The 18,887-nt window shown below is 29.1% G+C and overlaps 2 protein-coding genes across 2 annotated transcripts; one reads left to right on the forward strand and one right to left on the reverse strand.

Moving 5' to 3' along the window:
- The first annotated feature begins 3,259 nt into the window (after positions 1-3,259).
- On the forward strand, positions 3,260-13,951 carry LOC124497830 (Golgi-associated plant pathogenesis-related protein 1). Its single transcript, XM_047061511.2, has 3 exons — positions 3,260-3,653; positions 13,014-13,429; positions 13,509-13,951. Exons 2-3 carry the CDS (start codon positions 13,076-13,078, stop codon positions 13,890-13,892), a joined length of 738 nt encoding a protein of 245 aa, XP_046917467.2. The 5' UTR covers positions 3,260-3,653; positions 13,014-13,075; the 3' UTR covers positions 13,893-13,951.
- On the reverse strand, positions 13,935-17,445 carry LOC124497796 (sodium-dependent dopamine transporter). Its single transcript, XM_047061478.2, has 10 exons — positions 16,629-17,445; positions 16,329-16,565; positions 15,959-16,259; positions 15,665-15,882; positions 15,206-15,603; positions 15,009-15,140; positions 14,846-14,945; positions 14,688-14,788; positions 14,362-14,611; positions 13,935-14,286 (listed from the first exon to the last, which is right to left on the reverse strand). Exons 1-10 carry the CDS (start codon positions 17,443-17,445, stop codon positions 14,129-14,131), a joined length of 2,712 nt encoding a protein of 903 aa, XP_046917434.2. The 3' UTR covers positions 13,935-14,128.
- Between the last annotated feature and the right edge of the window lie 1,442 nt (positions 17,446-18,887).

Consider the following 18,887-nt stretch of genomic DNA (forward strand, 5'->3'; position numbering starts at 1 on the left):
GAACATAATACATTGTCATATTATATAATATATTCTGATAAAAGTACATGGAGCCAGGCGCTTTACTATTATGCATTGGTTAGCCTTCCGATTAATGTATTATTTATGTGCGAATTAATCTTTGAAGATATGCCGGCGCAAACACAATTTGTATTCATATTGATTTCATTGATACATGCCATTTCTGGTCTTTTACCATTCATGACCACAGCACATGTTTCCAGTGCTTTTCATAAAATCAAAGATTATATACCAGCTATGCAGCTCCAATTGAATCGTTCGACACATCTTCGTATGAAATTGAAATATGATGATCTCTATGAACGTTTGATGTCTGGTAAAAAAATTGCCTTCACATTTGGCTACCTAGGTAATCTGACGTATCGCGGCTTATTCGAAGCATTTCTTGGCTATATTGCAGCTTTCTTTATGATCATGGGTTTCTATTTGCGAGAACATTCAACATGAATAATTATGATTTGATCAACTAATGATGATGATGATTCTGTATAATTCTATTACTTTTAACCTTTAATTTTGAATCATTTGTTATTTCCATATTACGTTTGTCTTTATTTATGTGTGTAGTAGTGATTGTAGAACAAATCAAATAATAAAATATATTTATATCTCTATGTCGGTTTCATGTGATTCCAATGATTTTCATAAAGTCAAAGATCATATATCAGCAATGCAGCCACAATTGAAACGTTCGACACATCTTCATTCATGATTCCACGTACTTACGAACCAAATTTTTTTTTTAAATAAAATTTTTTTTAAAACGCAAACAAATTTCATTGCAAGTTTATCTATCGATTTTTAGCTTTCATAATTGATGATACAGATTATGACAATTGAAATCACCAATCCAACCACATCAACAAAACCGAAAATTCTTAAATCTGATGATTTTTTTCCCAACCAGAATTTGATTTTTCTCATCGATATAATCAACAACAATCAAATAATAATCACAAACAAATTTGAATGCAAATATAAAGTGAATTGATAATAATATGAATTCAAATAGTTCGAATAAAAATAAAAATTTATCATCTTTATCTGTGATTATCCAGAATTGAAATGAAAAAATAATATTTGAGTCTTTTTCGTTAGTGATAATTTTAAGGCATAAGGGCTCAAACCATTTTCGACATTTCAATTTTCGACTTTTTTATTTTCGACATTTTTGTCTGTTCGACGTTTTTGTCGTTTCGTCTTTATTATTTTCGATCAAATATTTTCGACCATTTTGTATTCGACATTTTTATTTTCGACATTTTGTGACAGAACCTTTTTTGGTTTATCTGTATTTGAATTTGTTCGTTAATGCACTGCATGCTCGTGTTACAATGAAAAATTATAAAATTTTGATCAAAAAAAAAGTCATTAATAATATCTGAGGACTATTATCGATTGATTCGATTTATTGATGAAAATGATTTGATCGATAAATTTATTCCAAATGAGACTATAAATTTCATTTTATTTATAGAGAATAATTGTTGAAATTCAGTAATTTTCTTTGGCTATAAAGCTGATCGATTGGGCGCAATTTGTTTTTTTTTGTAATAAAGTCATTTTTGAATTGATGATAAAATTGACAATGATGAAGTAATGAAGTTTGCAATAAATATATCTTAATGAGTAGAGGTAATTTTTTTCTGCCATGTTATCTTACCAAGAACTAAAAAAAAAAATTCTCCATTCGTTTGTCACATTCAGATGTAGAAAAACCTGCTTCCTGAATGTGAAAAAATGTTGTTCAAAATCAAAACATTTCTCTATGATGCAATCAAACATATTGTGGAAGAAAATGGCACCGTACGATATCGTCTATTACGTAGTGTTGATGTTTCGCTTTATCTTTATTGGTTGATACGAGTATTAATGTTCTCATTAATCTTTATAGATCCAGAACGTTTTCCATTATATCGATATGATTATGGATCATTATATATCTGGAATCATCGAAAAATTCTTAATAAATTTTTTGCTTTGATTCTCATATTATTCGTATTTACTGGATTACTTGGAATGCGAACATTTTTCTTCAACAATGTCAATAAACATGGTTTTCAACTTATTTATGATTGCATCGTATATAATACGGATCAATATTGTAAAAGTCGAGATACGGATGAAAATATTGAAAAGAAATTGTCACAACGTTTCGAAGATTATCAACAACAATTTGCTCGTAATCATCGTTTATTATCACAAATCACACCTATTGCTAATCGCATGGTTTCATTCAAAGTTTGGCGTGATTCATGGCTAGAAATGGATCGTATAGACACAAATTTATTCGGAAAAATCAATAAAATGCGCTTGTTTCCTAATGTAACACTAAAAGGACGTAATTATATATTGTTATTCATATTGATTATCGATTTCTGCAATTATTGTTTGCACATTTTCATCTGTAAGTTTCATTTTGTTTTTTATCACCTTATACATTACCCCATTTTATTTTAAAAAGTGTTGGTTCTTTTGATTGCCGTACTCATCATTGGTTATTTTCAACTTTTACAATTTGAAATTGTACAAAATTCATTTGTATTGAAATTATGTTTAATGATTGAAGCAATATTATTCATACATAATACATTTGTATTGCTTCAATGTGCAATGCTACTATCCGGTACAATGTTGGCATCATTTAATGCATATTACAATCAATTGGCTTATATGAATCAAAATTTTAAGAAAATTATAAAAAATTCAAAAACAAATCAAAGACAAATCAATATGTTGAAAGAACTCCGATTCATTAATAATGAACATAATACATTGTCATATTATATAATATATTCTGATAAAAGTACATGGAGCCAGGCGCTTTACTATTATGCATTGGTTAGCCTTCCGATTAATGTATTATTTATGTGCGAATTAATCTTTGAAGATATGCCGGCGCAAACACAATTTGTATTCATATTGATTTCATTGATACATGCCATTTCTGGTCTTATTCCATTCATAACTTTAGCAAATGTTTCCAGTTCTTTTCATAAAATCAAAGATTATATACCAGCTATGCAGCTACGATTGAATCGTTCGACACATCTTCGTATGAAATTGAAATATGATGATCTCTATGAACGTTTGATGTCTGGTAAAAAAATTGCTTTTACATTCGGATATCTCGGTAATCTGACTTATCGTGGGTTATTCGAAGCATTTCTTGGCTATATTGCAGCTTTCTTTCTCATCATGGGTTTCTATACGCGAGAACATTCAACATGAATAATTATGATTTGATCAAATGGTGATGATGATGATTCCGTATAATTCTATCACGTTTAACCTTTAATTTTAAATCATTTGTTATTTCCATCAAACGTTAGTCTTTATGAGTGTGTGTGTGTGTAACTGTAGAACAAACATAAGATAAAACATAAAACACAGACCTTTAGATGACACTTTAAAACAAAAGAAAAAAAAATTCACCAAAATTTTCCATCATTCGATTGTATCGTATCATGATTATCGATCAATCGATTGATAGAAAAAAAGATGCAAAAAAATTTTGAAAATCAATATAAAATGCGTTTGTTTCCCAATGCAAATCGTAAAAGTCGATCACATGTTTTGTTATTTGTATTTATTATTGATTTCTTCAATCATATTCTTCACATTTTTTATCAGTAAGTATCATGTTTGTTTTTATTCATATATTTTAATTTAATTTTTCAAATTTCTTCTTCTATTCATTCTTTGTATAAAATACTCGTCATTATCATTGGGTGGTATATTGTGATTATTCTACAATTTTTACGATTTGAATTTGCTAAAAAAATTCTTCAATCATGAAATTCATCATAATGATTGTAGTGATATATATTGTTCACACATAATTACAATTTTATTATTTCAATGTACAATGTTACTATCCACCACAATAATGGCTACATATCACAATGTATATTGATTTATTCATTTAAATCGAAATTTCATTATGATTCTTAAATTCTCAAAAAAAAAAAAAAAAAAATAAAAATTCTCAACATTGTTGTCATGGTGATTGAAAAACAAAAAAATCAATCAATCAATATGAATGATTTGAAAAATGTTAAATTAATTATCGTAAAAATACAGGTAGTGAGTATTAAAGTGATCAAAATAAACGTATTCAAGGACAAAGTAATAGTATATATATTTTACTGTTCTGTATTAGTTTCATATTAATACAATAGCATAGCGTGGAACTATTGTTCCAAATTGTTTTCAATGGATCATTGTTGACAATTCATTATATTCTAACACAGTGGATGGATGATGTAAATGTATTTTGATTCATGATTACCCCATGGCATTTTGGAGCAGACATTGAGCATTTCTACTATTTTCAATACGTTTCAAGACATTTGAAACATTGTAGTACAGAAATATTATTCTTCATCGAACAATAAATAATTGGCTAAGATTAACAATGGTTAATTTGTCAAACTGTCGAATTCAGGCTAAGGAAAAATCTGAATGTGAAAATGTTGTTCAAAATCAAAACATTTCTATACGATGCATTGAAACATATTGTTGAAGAAAATGGCACCATACAATATCGTCGATTGCATTATGCCGATCTTGTGCTTTATCTTTATTGGCTGATACGAGCATTATTCATTTCATTAATCTATATAGATCCAGAACGATTTCCATTATATCGTTATGATTATGCATCATTATATTTCTGGGATCATCGTAGAATTCTGAATAAATTTTTCGTCATTATAATTTTCTTACTAATAATGATCGGTTTGCTTTGTATTAAAACATTTTATTTTCCGAAACAACATGATGATGATGAATTACGATTTCAAGTACTGTATGATTGTATCGTTCATAATACTGATCAATATTATAAAAGCCGAGATACGGATGAAAATATTGCCATGAAATTGTCCCAACGTTACGAAAATTATCATCAACAATTCGTTCGTAATCATCGTTTATTATCACAAATCACACCTATTGCTAAACGTGTGGTTTCATTCAAAGTTTGGCGTGATTCATGGCTTGAAATGGATCGTGTTGATAAAATTTTATTCGAAAAAATCAATAAAATGAAGCTATTTCCTTATGCAACTTTCAAAGGACGTTCTTATATAGTGTTGTTCATCTTGTTTGCCGATCGTGTTAATTATATTGGACATTTATTATATAGTAAGTTTTTTTGTCATTTGATCTCATAAGCATTCAACAAGTTGTAACTGAAAAATTTTTTTCCATAAAAAATTCAATCCTCTCCCAATCTCAAGTTTTCGTAACTCCAATTGCTGTTCCTATAGTTCTTTATCAACTGTTCTCTTATGAATTGGTCAAGAATTCATTGTGGATGAAAATTACTCTAATGATTGAAACAACAATTTTCATTTATAATGCATTTCTCTTAATTCAATCAGCAATGCTTCTCGCTTGTACAATAATGTCAACATATCAAGCATTTCATAGTGGATTATCATATTTGCATCAAATATTTGTTTCAATATTGGATAAATCACGTCACCATAATGGAAAACAAATCACCAGGAAAGATGTGCAAAATCTTGGTTTAATTTATCGACAACATAATAAATTATCTTATTATGTTTTACATGATGATAAAAATACCTGGAGTCAATCATTATACTATTATGCATTGATTAGCATACCAATCAATATAACATTGTTGTGTGAATTAATTGTGGAAGATATACCGGCACAAACGGAATTTGTATTCATTGTAATTGCTGTTGTACATGCTATTACCGGTGTTATTCCATTTATGGCCCTGGCACATGTATCCAGTGCATTTCATAAAATCCGTGATCATATCTTGCCTATGCAGCTAAAATTAAAACGTAATTATTTACGAACAAAATTGAAATATGATGATCTCTATGAACGTTTGATGCATGGTAAAAAAATTGCCTTTACATTTGGCTATCTTGGTAATCTGACATTTCGGGGGTTATTCGAAGCGTTCCTTAGTTATATTGCGGCTTTCTTTCTCATCATGGGTTTCTATATGAAAGAACATTCAACATGAATAATTACGATTTGATCAAATGATGATGATTCTCTATAATTTTATTGCGTTTAACCTTTAATTATGAATCCTTTTATCGTTGCTTTCTTTCTGATCATGAGATTCTGCATTTAATTTGTTTCCATATTCATATAATGTAATAAAATGACAATTTGAAAAAAAATTTAGAAAAATTGGAAAATTTTCTTTTGAATTTCTTATCAAGTATCGATTCATTTTCTCAATGATGATCAGTAAAAAACAAAAACAATCCATTAAAATGATTGATGAACCAATAAAAATAAAAAGTTTTTCTTCCAATCAATCAATCATTTATTAGTTATAATATACTGGCAGAATTTACTAACCAACTAATTGTAGTTTGGTTTAAAAGTATTGGAAAAAAAATATTTTGTCATCCCGATGACAATTAACTTTGTTTTTTTTTTGACAAAAAACACCAACATTTAAGAGGAAAATAAAAATGAAAATTTGTTTTTGAAAAATGTCTAAAATTCATGCAAATTTCCAATTATAATCTGTAATGAGCCAAAATTCGTACTAAACGATAAGTTTTTTTTTCAATACGATAACCATAATTTTATTCAACATTTGTTTTTTCCATTTCAAACTTTCAACAACAATAACGAAAACAATAAACGTAAAGATGTTGTTTTATTTTCGTCATTTCATCTATAATGCAATGAAACATATTGTTGATGAATATGGAACTATCGAATATCGTCGATTGCATTATGCCGATCTTGTGCTTTATCTTTATTGGCTGATACGAGCATTATTCATTTCATTAATCTATATAGATCCAGAACGATTTCCATTATATCGTTATGATTATGCATCATTATATTTCTGGGATCATCGTAGAATTCTGAATAAATTCTTCGTCATTATAGTTTTATTATTAATAATGGGCGGTTTGCTTTGTATAAAAACATTTTATTTTCCAAAACAAGATGATGATGAATTCCGGTTTCAAGTTATATATGATTGTATTGTACGTAATACTGATCAATATAATAAAAGCCGAGATACGGATGAAAATATTGCAATGAAATTGTCACAACGTTTCGAGAATTATCAGCAACAATTTGCTCGTGATCATCGTTTATTATCACAAATCACACCTATTGCTAAACGTATGGTTTCATTCAAAGTTTGGCGTGATTCATGGCTTGAAATGGATCGTGTTGATAAAATTTTATTCGAAAAAATCAATAAAATGAAGCTATTTCCGTATGCAACTTTTAAAGGTCGTTCCTATATAGTGTTGTTCATCTTGCTTGCCGATTGTGTTAATTATTTTTTACATTTATTATATAGTAAGTTTTTTTTGTCATAAGCATTCAACAAGTTGTTAACGAAAAATTTTTTTTCACAAAAAAAATTCAATCTTCTTCCAATCTCAAGTTTCCATAATTTCGATTGCTGTTCCTATAGTTGTTTATCAAATCTTCTGTTATGAATTGGTCCAGAATTCATTGTGGATGAAAATTACTCTAATGATTGAAACAACAATTTTCATTTATAATGGATTTCTCTTATTTCAATCAGCAATGCTTCTCGCTTGTACAATAATGTCAACATATCAAGCATTTCATAGTGGATTATCATATCTGAATCAAATGTTTGTTTCAATATTGGATAAATCACGTCACCATAATGGAAAACAAATCACCAGGAAAGATGTGCTGAATCTTGGTTTAATTTATCGACAACATAATAAATTATCTTATTATGTTTTACATGATGATAAAAATACCTGGAGTCAATCATTATACTATTATGCATTGATTAGCATACCAATCAATATAACATTGTTGTGTGAATTAATTGTGGAAGATATACCGGCACAAACGGAATTTGTATTCATTGTAATTGCTGTTGTACATGCTATTACCGGTGTTATTCCATTTATGGCCCTGGCACATGTATCCAGTGCATTTCATAAAATCCGTGATCATATCTTGCCTATGCAGCTAAAATTAAAACGTAATTATTTACGAACAAAATTGAAATATGATGATCTCTATGAACGTTTGATGCATGGTAAAAAAATTGCCTTTACATTTGGCTATCTTGGTAATCTGACATTTCGGGGGTTATTCGAAGCGTTCCTTAGTTATATTGCGGCTTTCTTTCTCATCATGGGTTTCTATATGAAAGAACATTCAACATGAATAATTACGATTTGATCAAATGATGATGATTCTCTATAATTTTATTGCGTTTAACCTTTAATTATGAATCCTTTTATCGTTGCTTTCTTTCTGATCATGAGATTCTGCATTTAATTTGTTTCCATATTCATATAATGTAATAAAATGACAATTTGAAAAAAAATTTAGAAAAATTGGAAAATTTTCTTTTGAATTTCTTATCAAGTATCGATTCATTTTCTCAATGATGATCAGTAAAAAACAAAAACAATCCATTAAAATGATTGATGAACCAATAAAAATAAAAAGTTTTTCTTCCAATCAATCAATCATTTATTAGTTATAATATACTGGCAGAATTTACTAACCAACTAATTGTAGTTTGGTTTAAAAGTATTGGAAAAAAAATATTTTGTCATCCCGATGACAATTAACTTTGTTTTTTTTTTGACAAAAAACACCAACATTTAAGAGGAAAATAAAAATGAAAATTTGTTTTTGAAAAATGTCTAAAATTCATGCAAATTTCCAATTATAATCTGTAATGAGCCAAAATTCGTACTAAACGATAAGTTTTTTTTTCAATACGATAACCATAATTTTATTCAACATTTGTTTTTTCCATTTCAAACTTTCAACAACAATAACGAAAACAATAAACGTAAAGATGTTGTTTTATTTTCGTCATTTCATCTATAATGCAATGAAACATATTGTTGATGAATATGGAACTATCGAATATCGTCGATTGCATTATGCCGATCTTGTGCTTTATCTTTATTGGCTGATACGAGCATTATTCATTTCATTAATCTATATAGATCCAGAACGATTTCCATTATATCGTTATGATTATGCATCATTATATTTCTGGGATCATCGTAGAATTCTGAATAAATTCTTCGTCATTATAGTTTTATTATTAATAATGGGCGGTTTGCTTTGTATAAAAACATTTTATTTTCCAAAACAAGATGATGATGAATTCCGGTTTCAAGTTATATATGATTGTATTGTACGTAATACTGATCAATATAATAAAAGCCGAGATACGGATGAAAATATTGCAATGAAATTGTCACAACGTTTCGAGAATTATCAGCAACAATTTGCTCGTGATCATCGTTTATTATCACAAATCACACCTATTGCTAAACGTATGGTTTCATTCAAAGTTTGGCGTGATTCATGGCTTGAAATGGATCGTGTTGATAAAATTTTATTCGAAAAAATCAATAAAATGAAGCTATTTCCGTATGCAACTTTTAAAGGTCGTTCCTATATAGTGTTGTTCATCTTGCTTGCCGATTGTGTTAATTATTTTTTACATTTATTATATAGTAAGTTTTTTTTTTTGTCATAAGCATTCAACAAGTTGTTAACGAAAAATTTTTTTTCACAAAAAAAATTCAATCTTCTTCCAATCTCAAGTTTTCCATAATTTCGATTGCTGTTCCTATAGTTGTTTATCAAATCTTCTGTTATGAATTGGTCCAGAATTCATTGTGGATGAAAATTACTCTAATGATTGAAACAACAATTTTCATTTATAATGGATTTCTCTTATTTCAATCAGCAATGCTTCTCGCTTGTACAATAATGTCAACATATCAAGCATTTCATAGTGGATTATCATATCTGAATCAAATGTTTGTTTCAATATTGGATAAATCACGTCACCATAATGGAAAACAAATCACCAGGAAAGATGTGCTGAATCTTGGTTTAATTTATCGACAACATAATAAATTATCTTATTATGTTTTACATGATGATAAAAATACCTGGAGTCAATCATTATACTATTATGCATTGATTAGCATACCAATCAATATAACATTGTTGTGTGAATTAATTGTGGAAGATATACCGGCACAAACGGAATTTGTATTCATTGTAATTGCTGTTGTACATGCTATTACCGGTGTTATTCCATTTATGGCCCTGGCACATGTATCCAGTGCATTTCATAAAATCCGTGATCATATCTTGCCTATGCAGCTAAAATTAAAACGTAATTATTTACGAACAAAATTGAAATATGATGATCTCTATGAACGTTTGATGCATGGTAAAAAAATTGCCTTTACATTTGGCTATCTTGGTAATCTGACATTTCGGGGGTTATTCGAAGCGTTCCTTAGTTATATTGCGGCTTTCTTTCTCATCATGGGTTTCTATATGAAAGAACATTCAACATGAATAATTACGATTTGATCAAATGATGATGATTCTCTATAATTTTATTGCGTTTAACCTTTAATTATGAATCCTTTTATCGTTGCTTTCTTTCTGATCATGAGATTCTGCATTTAATTTGTTTCCATATTCATATAATGTAATAAAATGACAATTTGAAAAAAAATTTAGAAAAATTGGAAAATTTTCTTTTGAATTTCTTATCAAGTATCGATTCATTTTCTCAATGATGATCAGTAAAAAACAAAAACAATCCATTAAAATGATTGATGAACCAATAAAAATAAAAAGTTTTTCTTCCAATCAATCAATCATTTATTAGTTATAATATACTGGCAGAATTTACTAACCAACTAATTGTAGTTTGGTTTAAAAGTATTGGAAAAAAAATATTTTGTCATCCCGATGACAATTAACTTTGTTTTTTTTTTGACAAAAAACACCAACATTTAAGAGGAAAATAAAAATGAAAATTTGTTTTTGAAAAATGTCTAAAATTCATGCAAATTTCCAATTATAATCTGTAATGAGCCAAAATTCGTACTAAACGATAAGTTTTTTTTTCAATACGATAACCATAATTTTATTCAACATTTGTTTTTTCCATTTCAAACTTTCAACAACAATAACGAAAACAATAAACGTAAAGATGTTGTTTTATTTTCGTCATTTCATCTATAATGCAATGAAACATATTGTTGATGAATATGGAACTATCGAATATCGTCGATTGCATTATGCCGATCTTGTGCTTTATCTTTATTGGCTGATACGAGCATTATTCATTTCATTAATCTATATAGATCCAGAACGATTTCCATTATATCGTTATGATTATGCATCATTATATTTCTGGGATCATCGTAGAATTCTGAATAAATTCTTCGTCATTATAGTTTTATTATTAATAATGGGCGGTTTGCTTTGTATAAAAACATTTTATTTTCCAAAACAAGATGATGATGAATTCCGGTTTCAAGTTATATATGATTGTATTGTACGTAATACTGATCAATATAATAAAAGCCGAGATACGGATGAAAATATTGCAATGAAATTGTCACAACGTTTCGAGAATTATCAGCAACAATTTGCTCGTGATCATCGTTTATTATCACAAATCACACCTATTGCTAAACGTATGGTTTCATTCAAAGTTTGGCGTGATTCATGGCTTGAAATGGATCGTGTTGATAAAATTTTATTCGAAAAAATCAATAAAATGAAGCTATTTCCGTATGCAACTTTTAAAGGTCGTTCCTATATAGTGTTGTTCATCTTGCTTGCCGATTGTGTTAATTATTTTTTACATTTATTATATAGTAAGTTTTTTTTGTCATAAGCATTCAACAAGTTGTTAACGAAAAATTTTTTTTCACAAAAAAAATTCAATCTTCTTCCAATCTCAAGTTTCCATAATTTCGATTGCTGTTCCTATAGTTGTTTATCAAATCTTCTGTTATGAATTGGTCCAGAATTCATTGTGGATGAAAATTACTCTAATGATTGAAACAACAATTTTCATTTATAATGGATTTCTCTTATTTCAATCAGCAATGCTTCTCGCTTGTACAATAATGTCAACATATCAAGCATTTCATAGTGGATTATCATATCTGAATCAAATGTTTGTTTCAATATTGGATAAATCACGTCACCATAATGGAAAACAAATCACCAGGAAAGATGTGCTGAATCTTGGTTTAATTTATCGACAACATAATAAATTATCTTATTATGTTTTACATGATGATAAAAATACCTGGAGTCAATCATTATACTATTATGCATTGATTAGCATACCAATCAATATAACATTGATGTGTGAATTAATCGTGGAAGATATACCGGCACAAACAGAATTTGTATTTATTGTAATTGTTGTTTTACATGTTATCACCGGTGTTATTCCATTTATGGCCCTGGCACATGTATCCAATGCATTTCATAAAATCCGTGATCATATCTTGCCTATGCAGCTACAATTAAAACGTAATTATTTACGAACAAAATTGAAATATGATGATCTCTATGAACGTTTGATGCATGGTAAAAAAATTGCCTTTACATTTGGCTATCTCGGTAATCTGACGTTTCGGGGATTATTCGAAGCATTTCTTGGCTATATTGCCGCTTTCTTTCTTATCATGGGTTTCTATATACGAGAACATTCAACATGAATAATTATGATTCGATCAAATGATGATGACGATTCCGTATAATTCTATTACTTTTAACCTTTAATTTTGAATCATTTGTTATTTTCATCAAACGTTTGTATTTATATATAGCAGCATAGTATAGTGGTAACATAATAATTCACATAACTATATTTCACGGTAATTAAAAAAAAAAGATTGAATGAATGTCCTTGGCATACAAAAAAAAAAGAAAGAAAGGAATCACGTGCATGTCCTACATTTCACTTTTCATCCTCCATGAATTGTTCACCTTCAGAATAATTTTGTGGATTATTTTTTTTTTTATCGAATTTTTTTTCCTACTCTTTTTTTTTGTCACAAATTGATTTTTTTTTTTAATTTCAATTTTGTTTTCGAATTTTGTTTGTTGCTCAACAAATACGACCAAAACAAAAAACAAAAAACAAAAAAAAACTTCACCAGAATTTCCTGATTGTGATCATCATCATCATCCACGTGACTAATAAACATAAACAACCAAAAAAATGCCGAAACAGAATCGATCATCAGCTTCTTCTTCTTCTTCTGCCAACCGCAACAACAACAACAACAACAACAACAATGCTTCAACAAGCGCCAGTACTACCACCACCACCACCACCACCAATACTACTTTCCGTAGACGTTGTAGAAGAATATATTCTTTCATTCGAAAATATCGAATATGGCTCATTTGTTTATGTTTCATTTTGGTTATAATATTGATGATTATATTTCTATGGATTTTTCTACATTCAGATCGATCATTGGATGATTTATTCACAAAAGAATGTGTTTATAGCCATAATGAATATCGGAAAAAACATAGAGACACAAAGCCAGTGATTTCATCAAAAGAGGTTAGTGGTTGTTTTGTTCAGCTGATTTGTTGTTTATTTATTTATTTATTCAATTTGTATTTTTTCTTCCATTCTATAGTTGTCCAAAGTGGCTGCTACACGTGCAGAAAAATTGGTACAAATAGATCGGCTAGAACATTTACCACAGAATAATAATGATCATTATTATGGCGAAAATCTTTACATGATTTATGGTGGTTATAGTGATTGTCGTACGGTCACAAAATCTTGGTATCAAGAATTTGATGATGAAAATTATGATTTTCAAAATCCAAAATATGATGGAAAAACTGGTCATGCAACACAAGTGATTTGGTATGATACCACCAGAATTGGTTGTGCACAACGTAGTTTTCAAAGTGGTGGCCATTATCCAAAACAATATACAGTTTGTATGTATGATCCAGCCGGTAATATGATTGGCAGGTTCAAGGAAAATGTTTTTCCACCACTTTATCGATAATTTTTTGCTTTCAACGAAATAAAAAACACGTCATGAACGTAATTTTTCAACAATTTTAATCTGTTTGTATAATTTTTTTATGCTAGTTGGTAATAAGACAGAAAACAAGCAAAATAGCAACAATTTTTTTTAGCAAAAAAAAAGAAATGAACGGATAATGATGAATGAATGAATAAATGAATTGAAAGCAAAAATGACAACAAAGGACAAAGAGAATAAATGACAGAATGAGAGATTCAAACATAAACACCACCACCGTCACCAGCGACAACAACATTATTTGAAATCATGGAAGAATATTGTTTGGTTTTATTTTCCTCATCATTGTGACCATTATGACCACTTGTTGTTGTTGTTGTTAACATGACCAACATTTCAGTTGGTTCTTTTCCATCTACATTGGAAATTTTAAACAGGATTATATTAAAATCAATTATTATTAGTTTGACCATTGAATATTGTTGTTTACCTTTTGATGAATTGAAGGATGAATTTTTTGCTATTTTAATCATTGAATTTTTCATTATCTTTGTTGATGATGATTTTGATGCATTATTATTACGATAATGATTACGTATAAAATAGAATCCAGCATATAATGGTATGAATGAAATTGATGATAATGTAAAACACCATCCAGATATTGTGGCCCATAATGGAAAATTATAACCATAATATGAAATTGATTCAGAATTTATAATTGACATTATTATTATTGTCTGTAAATAAAATAATATATGAAAAGCGTTAATCATTGTAGAATGGAATGAAAAATCAATTATTAAGTATACTTACAGTAAGAAATACTGGTGAAATATATTTCCATGAATAAACAAAATAACGACTTGGTCTATGGCCAATCATTGATTCAATATCAAGGCAAAATTTTTCAGCTCCTGATTAAAATAATCGATTATGGTGGCAAAAATTACCATCATTACTACAACACATACCATAAATATACATAACAGCTAATGTTTCAAACATTGCCGATGCTATCAATGAAATTCCGGCAGAATATGTATCGAACCAAACCATTGTGAATGCGCCTCCCTTGTTTGTTAAATTGATTTAATTGATTTAATTAAATTCATTAATTGATTAATCTAGAGTTACCTGTGTACAATTGATAAGTGAACCAAGAAAAGAAGCACTAATCACAATTCCAGTAAAATATTCACGTCTAAAACGTTTATGAAGATCAAATTCATCCATAATTCCAGTAATGACGGCTTCGATTCCGCCCATCTAATCATCGTGATTAAAAAATTGATAAATTATGAAGAAAAAAAATTCACGAGAAAAAAACTCACCGCAGAATCAATTCCCAATGTCAGTAACATGAAAAAGAATAATAATGACCAGAATTTAGCAAATGGCAAGGTAGAAATAGCCTCTGGATATACTTGAAACACCAGCCCATATCCTTCGCTGGCAACATTTTCAATTTCTTTATTCATCGAGGTGGCCATATAACCCAAATAGGTGAATATAACGAATCCCGAATAGAATGATGTCAATGAATTTACGGAAACGGTAATCAAACAATCCCGGTAACAATTATTATTATATTTATTGAATGAGGCATATGTTAAATGGACACCGAAACCAACACCAATTGAATAAAATACTTGTACGGCAGCATCTACCCAAACCATTGGTTCTAGCAGTTTATGCATTTGTGGATTTATATAATAAAGAATTCCTGAAACTATTGAATAATCCATAAAGGTTATCAAAAAAAAGTGGCCAAGACACAATCACAATCTTACTTGATCCAGGTAAAAATAGGCCACGTATCAATAATATGGTCAAAATAAAATACGGTGCAGTTGCTGTAACCCAGACAACTTTTCCAGAGGATTTTACACCTTTGAATAGTGAAAAATATAGAATTATGAAGACAATCAGAAGGCATCCGACCAATTCAAGTCGAATATGACCGAGGCTTTCTAATCCTCGTGATTGATCAATCTCCAATAGGCCACGGCTATAACATCAAGAAATTTAAGAAAAAAAAATGTTGAAAAATTCTACTAAATAGATGAAACAAAGAGATTACTGACTTGAAAAATTCTTCAGTTGGTGATGTACGATTCGAAAGTCTTTGACAAATCATTTCAATATCATATTGTTCATGACGATTTGTGCCTATTGATGATGTTGAATTTGTCATTTTACGATTTGAGAATAATAATTTTTTCAAAGGCAAACTTTGATTGATGATAATAGATCTCGCTGTTGTTGTTATTGCTGTTTCGTTGACAATATTTTGTTGACCACATTTAAGATTTTTAATCTCTTCCATTGATATACAATCTTCTGTATTGTACCAATTATTACAATGCTGCCAAGGCATTAGATTTCCTTCAAAATGAAATTTATTCAAAAGAAAAAAAATTAACGATCCAAAAAAAATGATCCAATCCAACTTACCAGATATAATTGTTTTAATTACATAGCTTGTGGTCCATGCAATAATAACATTGTAATAGAATGAAACATACCAAGAAATCAGAACAAAACAATAACCAATTCCTTTCAATGGTGGACATATTTTATCCCAAAGACTAATTGGTCCAGTTTTAGCCCATTGACCTAATGAAAGTTCCATAAAAAATAATGGTAGTGCGCCAAATAATAACATTGTTGTGTATGGAATTAGAAATACACCTAGTAGTGAAAAAAAATAAACTAATATTCAAATCAATCAATCAATGATTATCGATACGATACCTCCACCATTTTTATAACAAAGATATGGAAAACGCCAAACATTTGAAAGATCAACAGCAAATCCAATGATCGATAAAAGGAAATCAATTTTTTTACCCCATTGTTCACGTTCAATTTTTTTTCCTGTATGACCACCATGATCACCTGTATTGATCATACTACTTGGACTACTTGTTGTTGTACTTGTACTTGTACTTGTAATGGTCGATGTTTGTTGTTTCATTTCATCATTCGATTTTTGATTCATAGTTTTGTTGTTGTTCCATTGATGTTGTTTTTTGGCAACTTTTGTTGATGATCTATATCTATTGTTGTTGCCACTATTTTCATTTTGTTTCAATGACCTATTATCAATTTCATAATTTGATAATTCATCATCATCATCTAGAGAATTTTGTCTTGTTAATAATAATGATGATGATGATGCCGGATCAATGGAAATATTACCACGATGATCATCATCAATTAATTGTTGTTTTGGTGTAGAATGTAATGAATCATAACCTAGATCGATAAATTTATCAGATTTTATTGATTGTGGTGTAGCCACCATCATTGCACGTTGTTGTTGTTGTCGAATAATTGTCGTGTTGGTGTTGGCGGTGGTAGGTGTTGTTGTGATTGATTTATTTGGACTATTACTAATCATCGTTGACGTTGTTGTTGTTTGACGTGGTCGTTGTCGTGGTCGCTGTCCAATAATATTTGTTGTTGTATGGGCAGTATTTGTTGTTGTTGCTGTTGATGTATAAACAGCAGTTTGTCTATCATCAACATCTGATGATGAATATTGTAAACGTTTATTAACGGGATCCATGATGAATTTTTTTCATTTTTTAGTTATACGTATTGTTGTTCACAACCACTTGCTCTACACTTGAAAGTTAAAATTTTTTTTTTATTTATTTATTTTGGGTCACTTGTCATTGATTGATTGATTGATTGATTTGATAGCACTTAATTCAGGTGGTTTTTGTGGTGTTTGGTTATATATTTTTTGTTGATGTTATTATTTTTCACATTCATATATGTCATTCATATATATGGCTGATGGTTCGATTCTCGATTGATCATCATTATCATCACCATCATAATAATCACCATCATCATCATCGTCGTCGTTGTTCTTCATCAATAATGGCAGCACACACCAACAACAACAACAACAATACTTTTTCAAAATGATCATCAATCAAACAACATAGTTTAGTGTTTTGAAAAATTGACATTTTGGTAGGTGTGAAATGAGCAATAAACAAATCAGAAAAAAAAATCACGAATCTAAGATCACGAGGATGTGTTCAACTTATATTTTAAACAATTTTTGTTTTCTCATTCAACAAAATTTTCAATTTATTCGATTTTTCTGTTACATTTATTGTGAACGTATCATCATTGTATATTTATTCGAATGTTTATGTGGAAATGTGTGAAATTGGTTTGGTTTGGTTTGTTTGTGTTGAATTCATTCGAGAAGAAGAAAAAAATTTATTTTTTTTTTATCAACAAAACATTCAAACATCAATGGCTAAATGTAATAAGTCACAATCCACGATTCATTCGGAACAAGAAAGAGGGAGAGAGAGAGTGAAGATTCAGTTTGATCATCGTAGGAATGGCATCAACATCATCATTTGTAATAGCTGCTGATGCTGAATATAAAGATTATTTTTATTCGTGTGGAAAATTGCTAGTAGCATGAGATCGAATTCAACAAATTGAACACATTTTCATCATTGCATAATATACGAAATACCGTAAGTAAGAATCCGGGAAAAATTAAAATGAATGTACGATGTGTGTGTGTGTGTGTGTGTGTGTGTGTATAGGATGGGCGGACACACAAACATCATCATTTTATTTACCCGTAAATTTTGATCAAATTTTTTTTTTGCTTTCTTTCTTCATTACAGGCAATTATCTTGGTGCAGGCTAGGCCAAGGTTAAAGGTCTAAATCCAATTTCTCATTCCATTTGTCCAACTACCAAAATACCAAGAATAATCCTTTTCCATGACCATTTACATCATCATCATCAATATAACGCTGAGTGAGGAAAAAATTAATTGAGGAAACCATGCTGAGAAAATGTTATCATTTTCCGTAACAAAAAAAATGAGAAATCAATTACAACAAACAAATTTTCATCATCCTTTTAATTTATTAATGTGAAACAACAACAACAACAACATGTGTGTGCGTTAGTTCACAAATGACAAATTTTTTCTTTGTTTTGTTTTGTTTTCAATTAGTTTTATAA

Source organism: Dermatophagoides farinae, chromosome 2 (assembly GCF_024713945.1).
Source record: "Dermatophagoides farinae isolate YC_2012a chromosome 2, ASM2471394v1, whole genome shotgun sequence".
Lineage (NCBI taxonomy): Eukaryota > Metazoa > Arthropoda > Arachnida > Sarcoptiformes > Pyroglyphidae > Dermatophagoides > Dermatophagoides farinae.

Bases quoted from the DNA above. Each gene is read 5' to 3' on its own strand.
- LOC124497796 (XM_047061478.2), bottom strand. From the start codon at position 17,445: ATGGATCCCGTTAATAAACGTTTACAATATTCATCATCAGATGTTGAT. The intron at 15,883-15,958 runs GTCAGTAATCTC...TTGATGTTATAG, and splicing joins CCAACTGAAGAATTTTTCAA to CCGTGGCCTATTGGAGATTG. The intron at 14,946-15,008 runs GTAACTCTAGAT...TTAACAAACAAG, and splicing joins CACTTATCAATTGTACACAG to GGAGGCGCATTCACAATGGT.
- LOC124497830 (XM_047061511.2), top strand. From the start codon at position 13,076: ATGCCGAAACAGAATCGATCATCAGCTTCTTCTTCTTCTTCTGCCAAC. The intron at 13,430-13,508 runs GTTAGTGGTTGT...TCCATTCTATAG, and splicing joins CAGTGATTTCATCAAAAGAG to TTGTCCAAAGTGGCTGCTAC.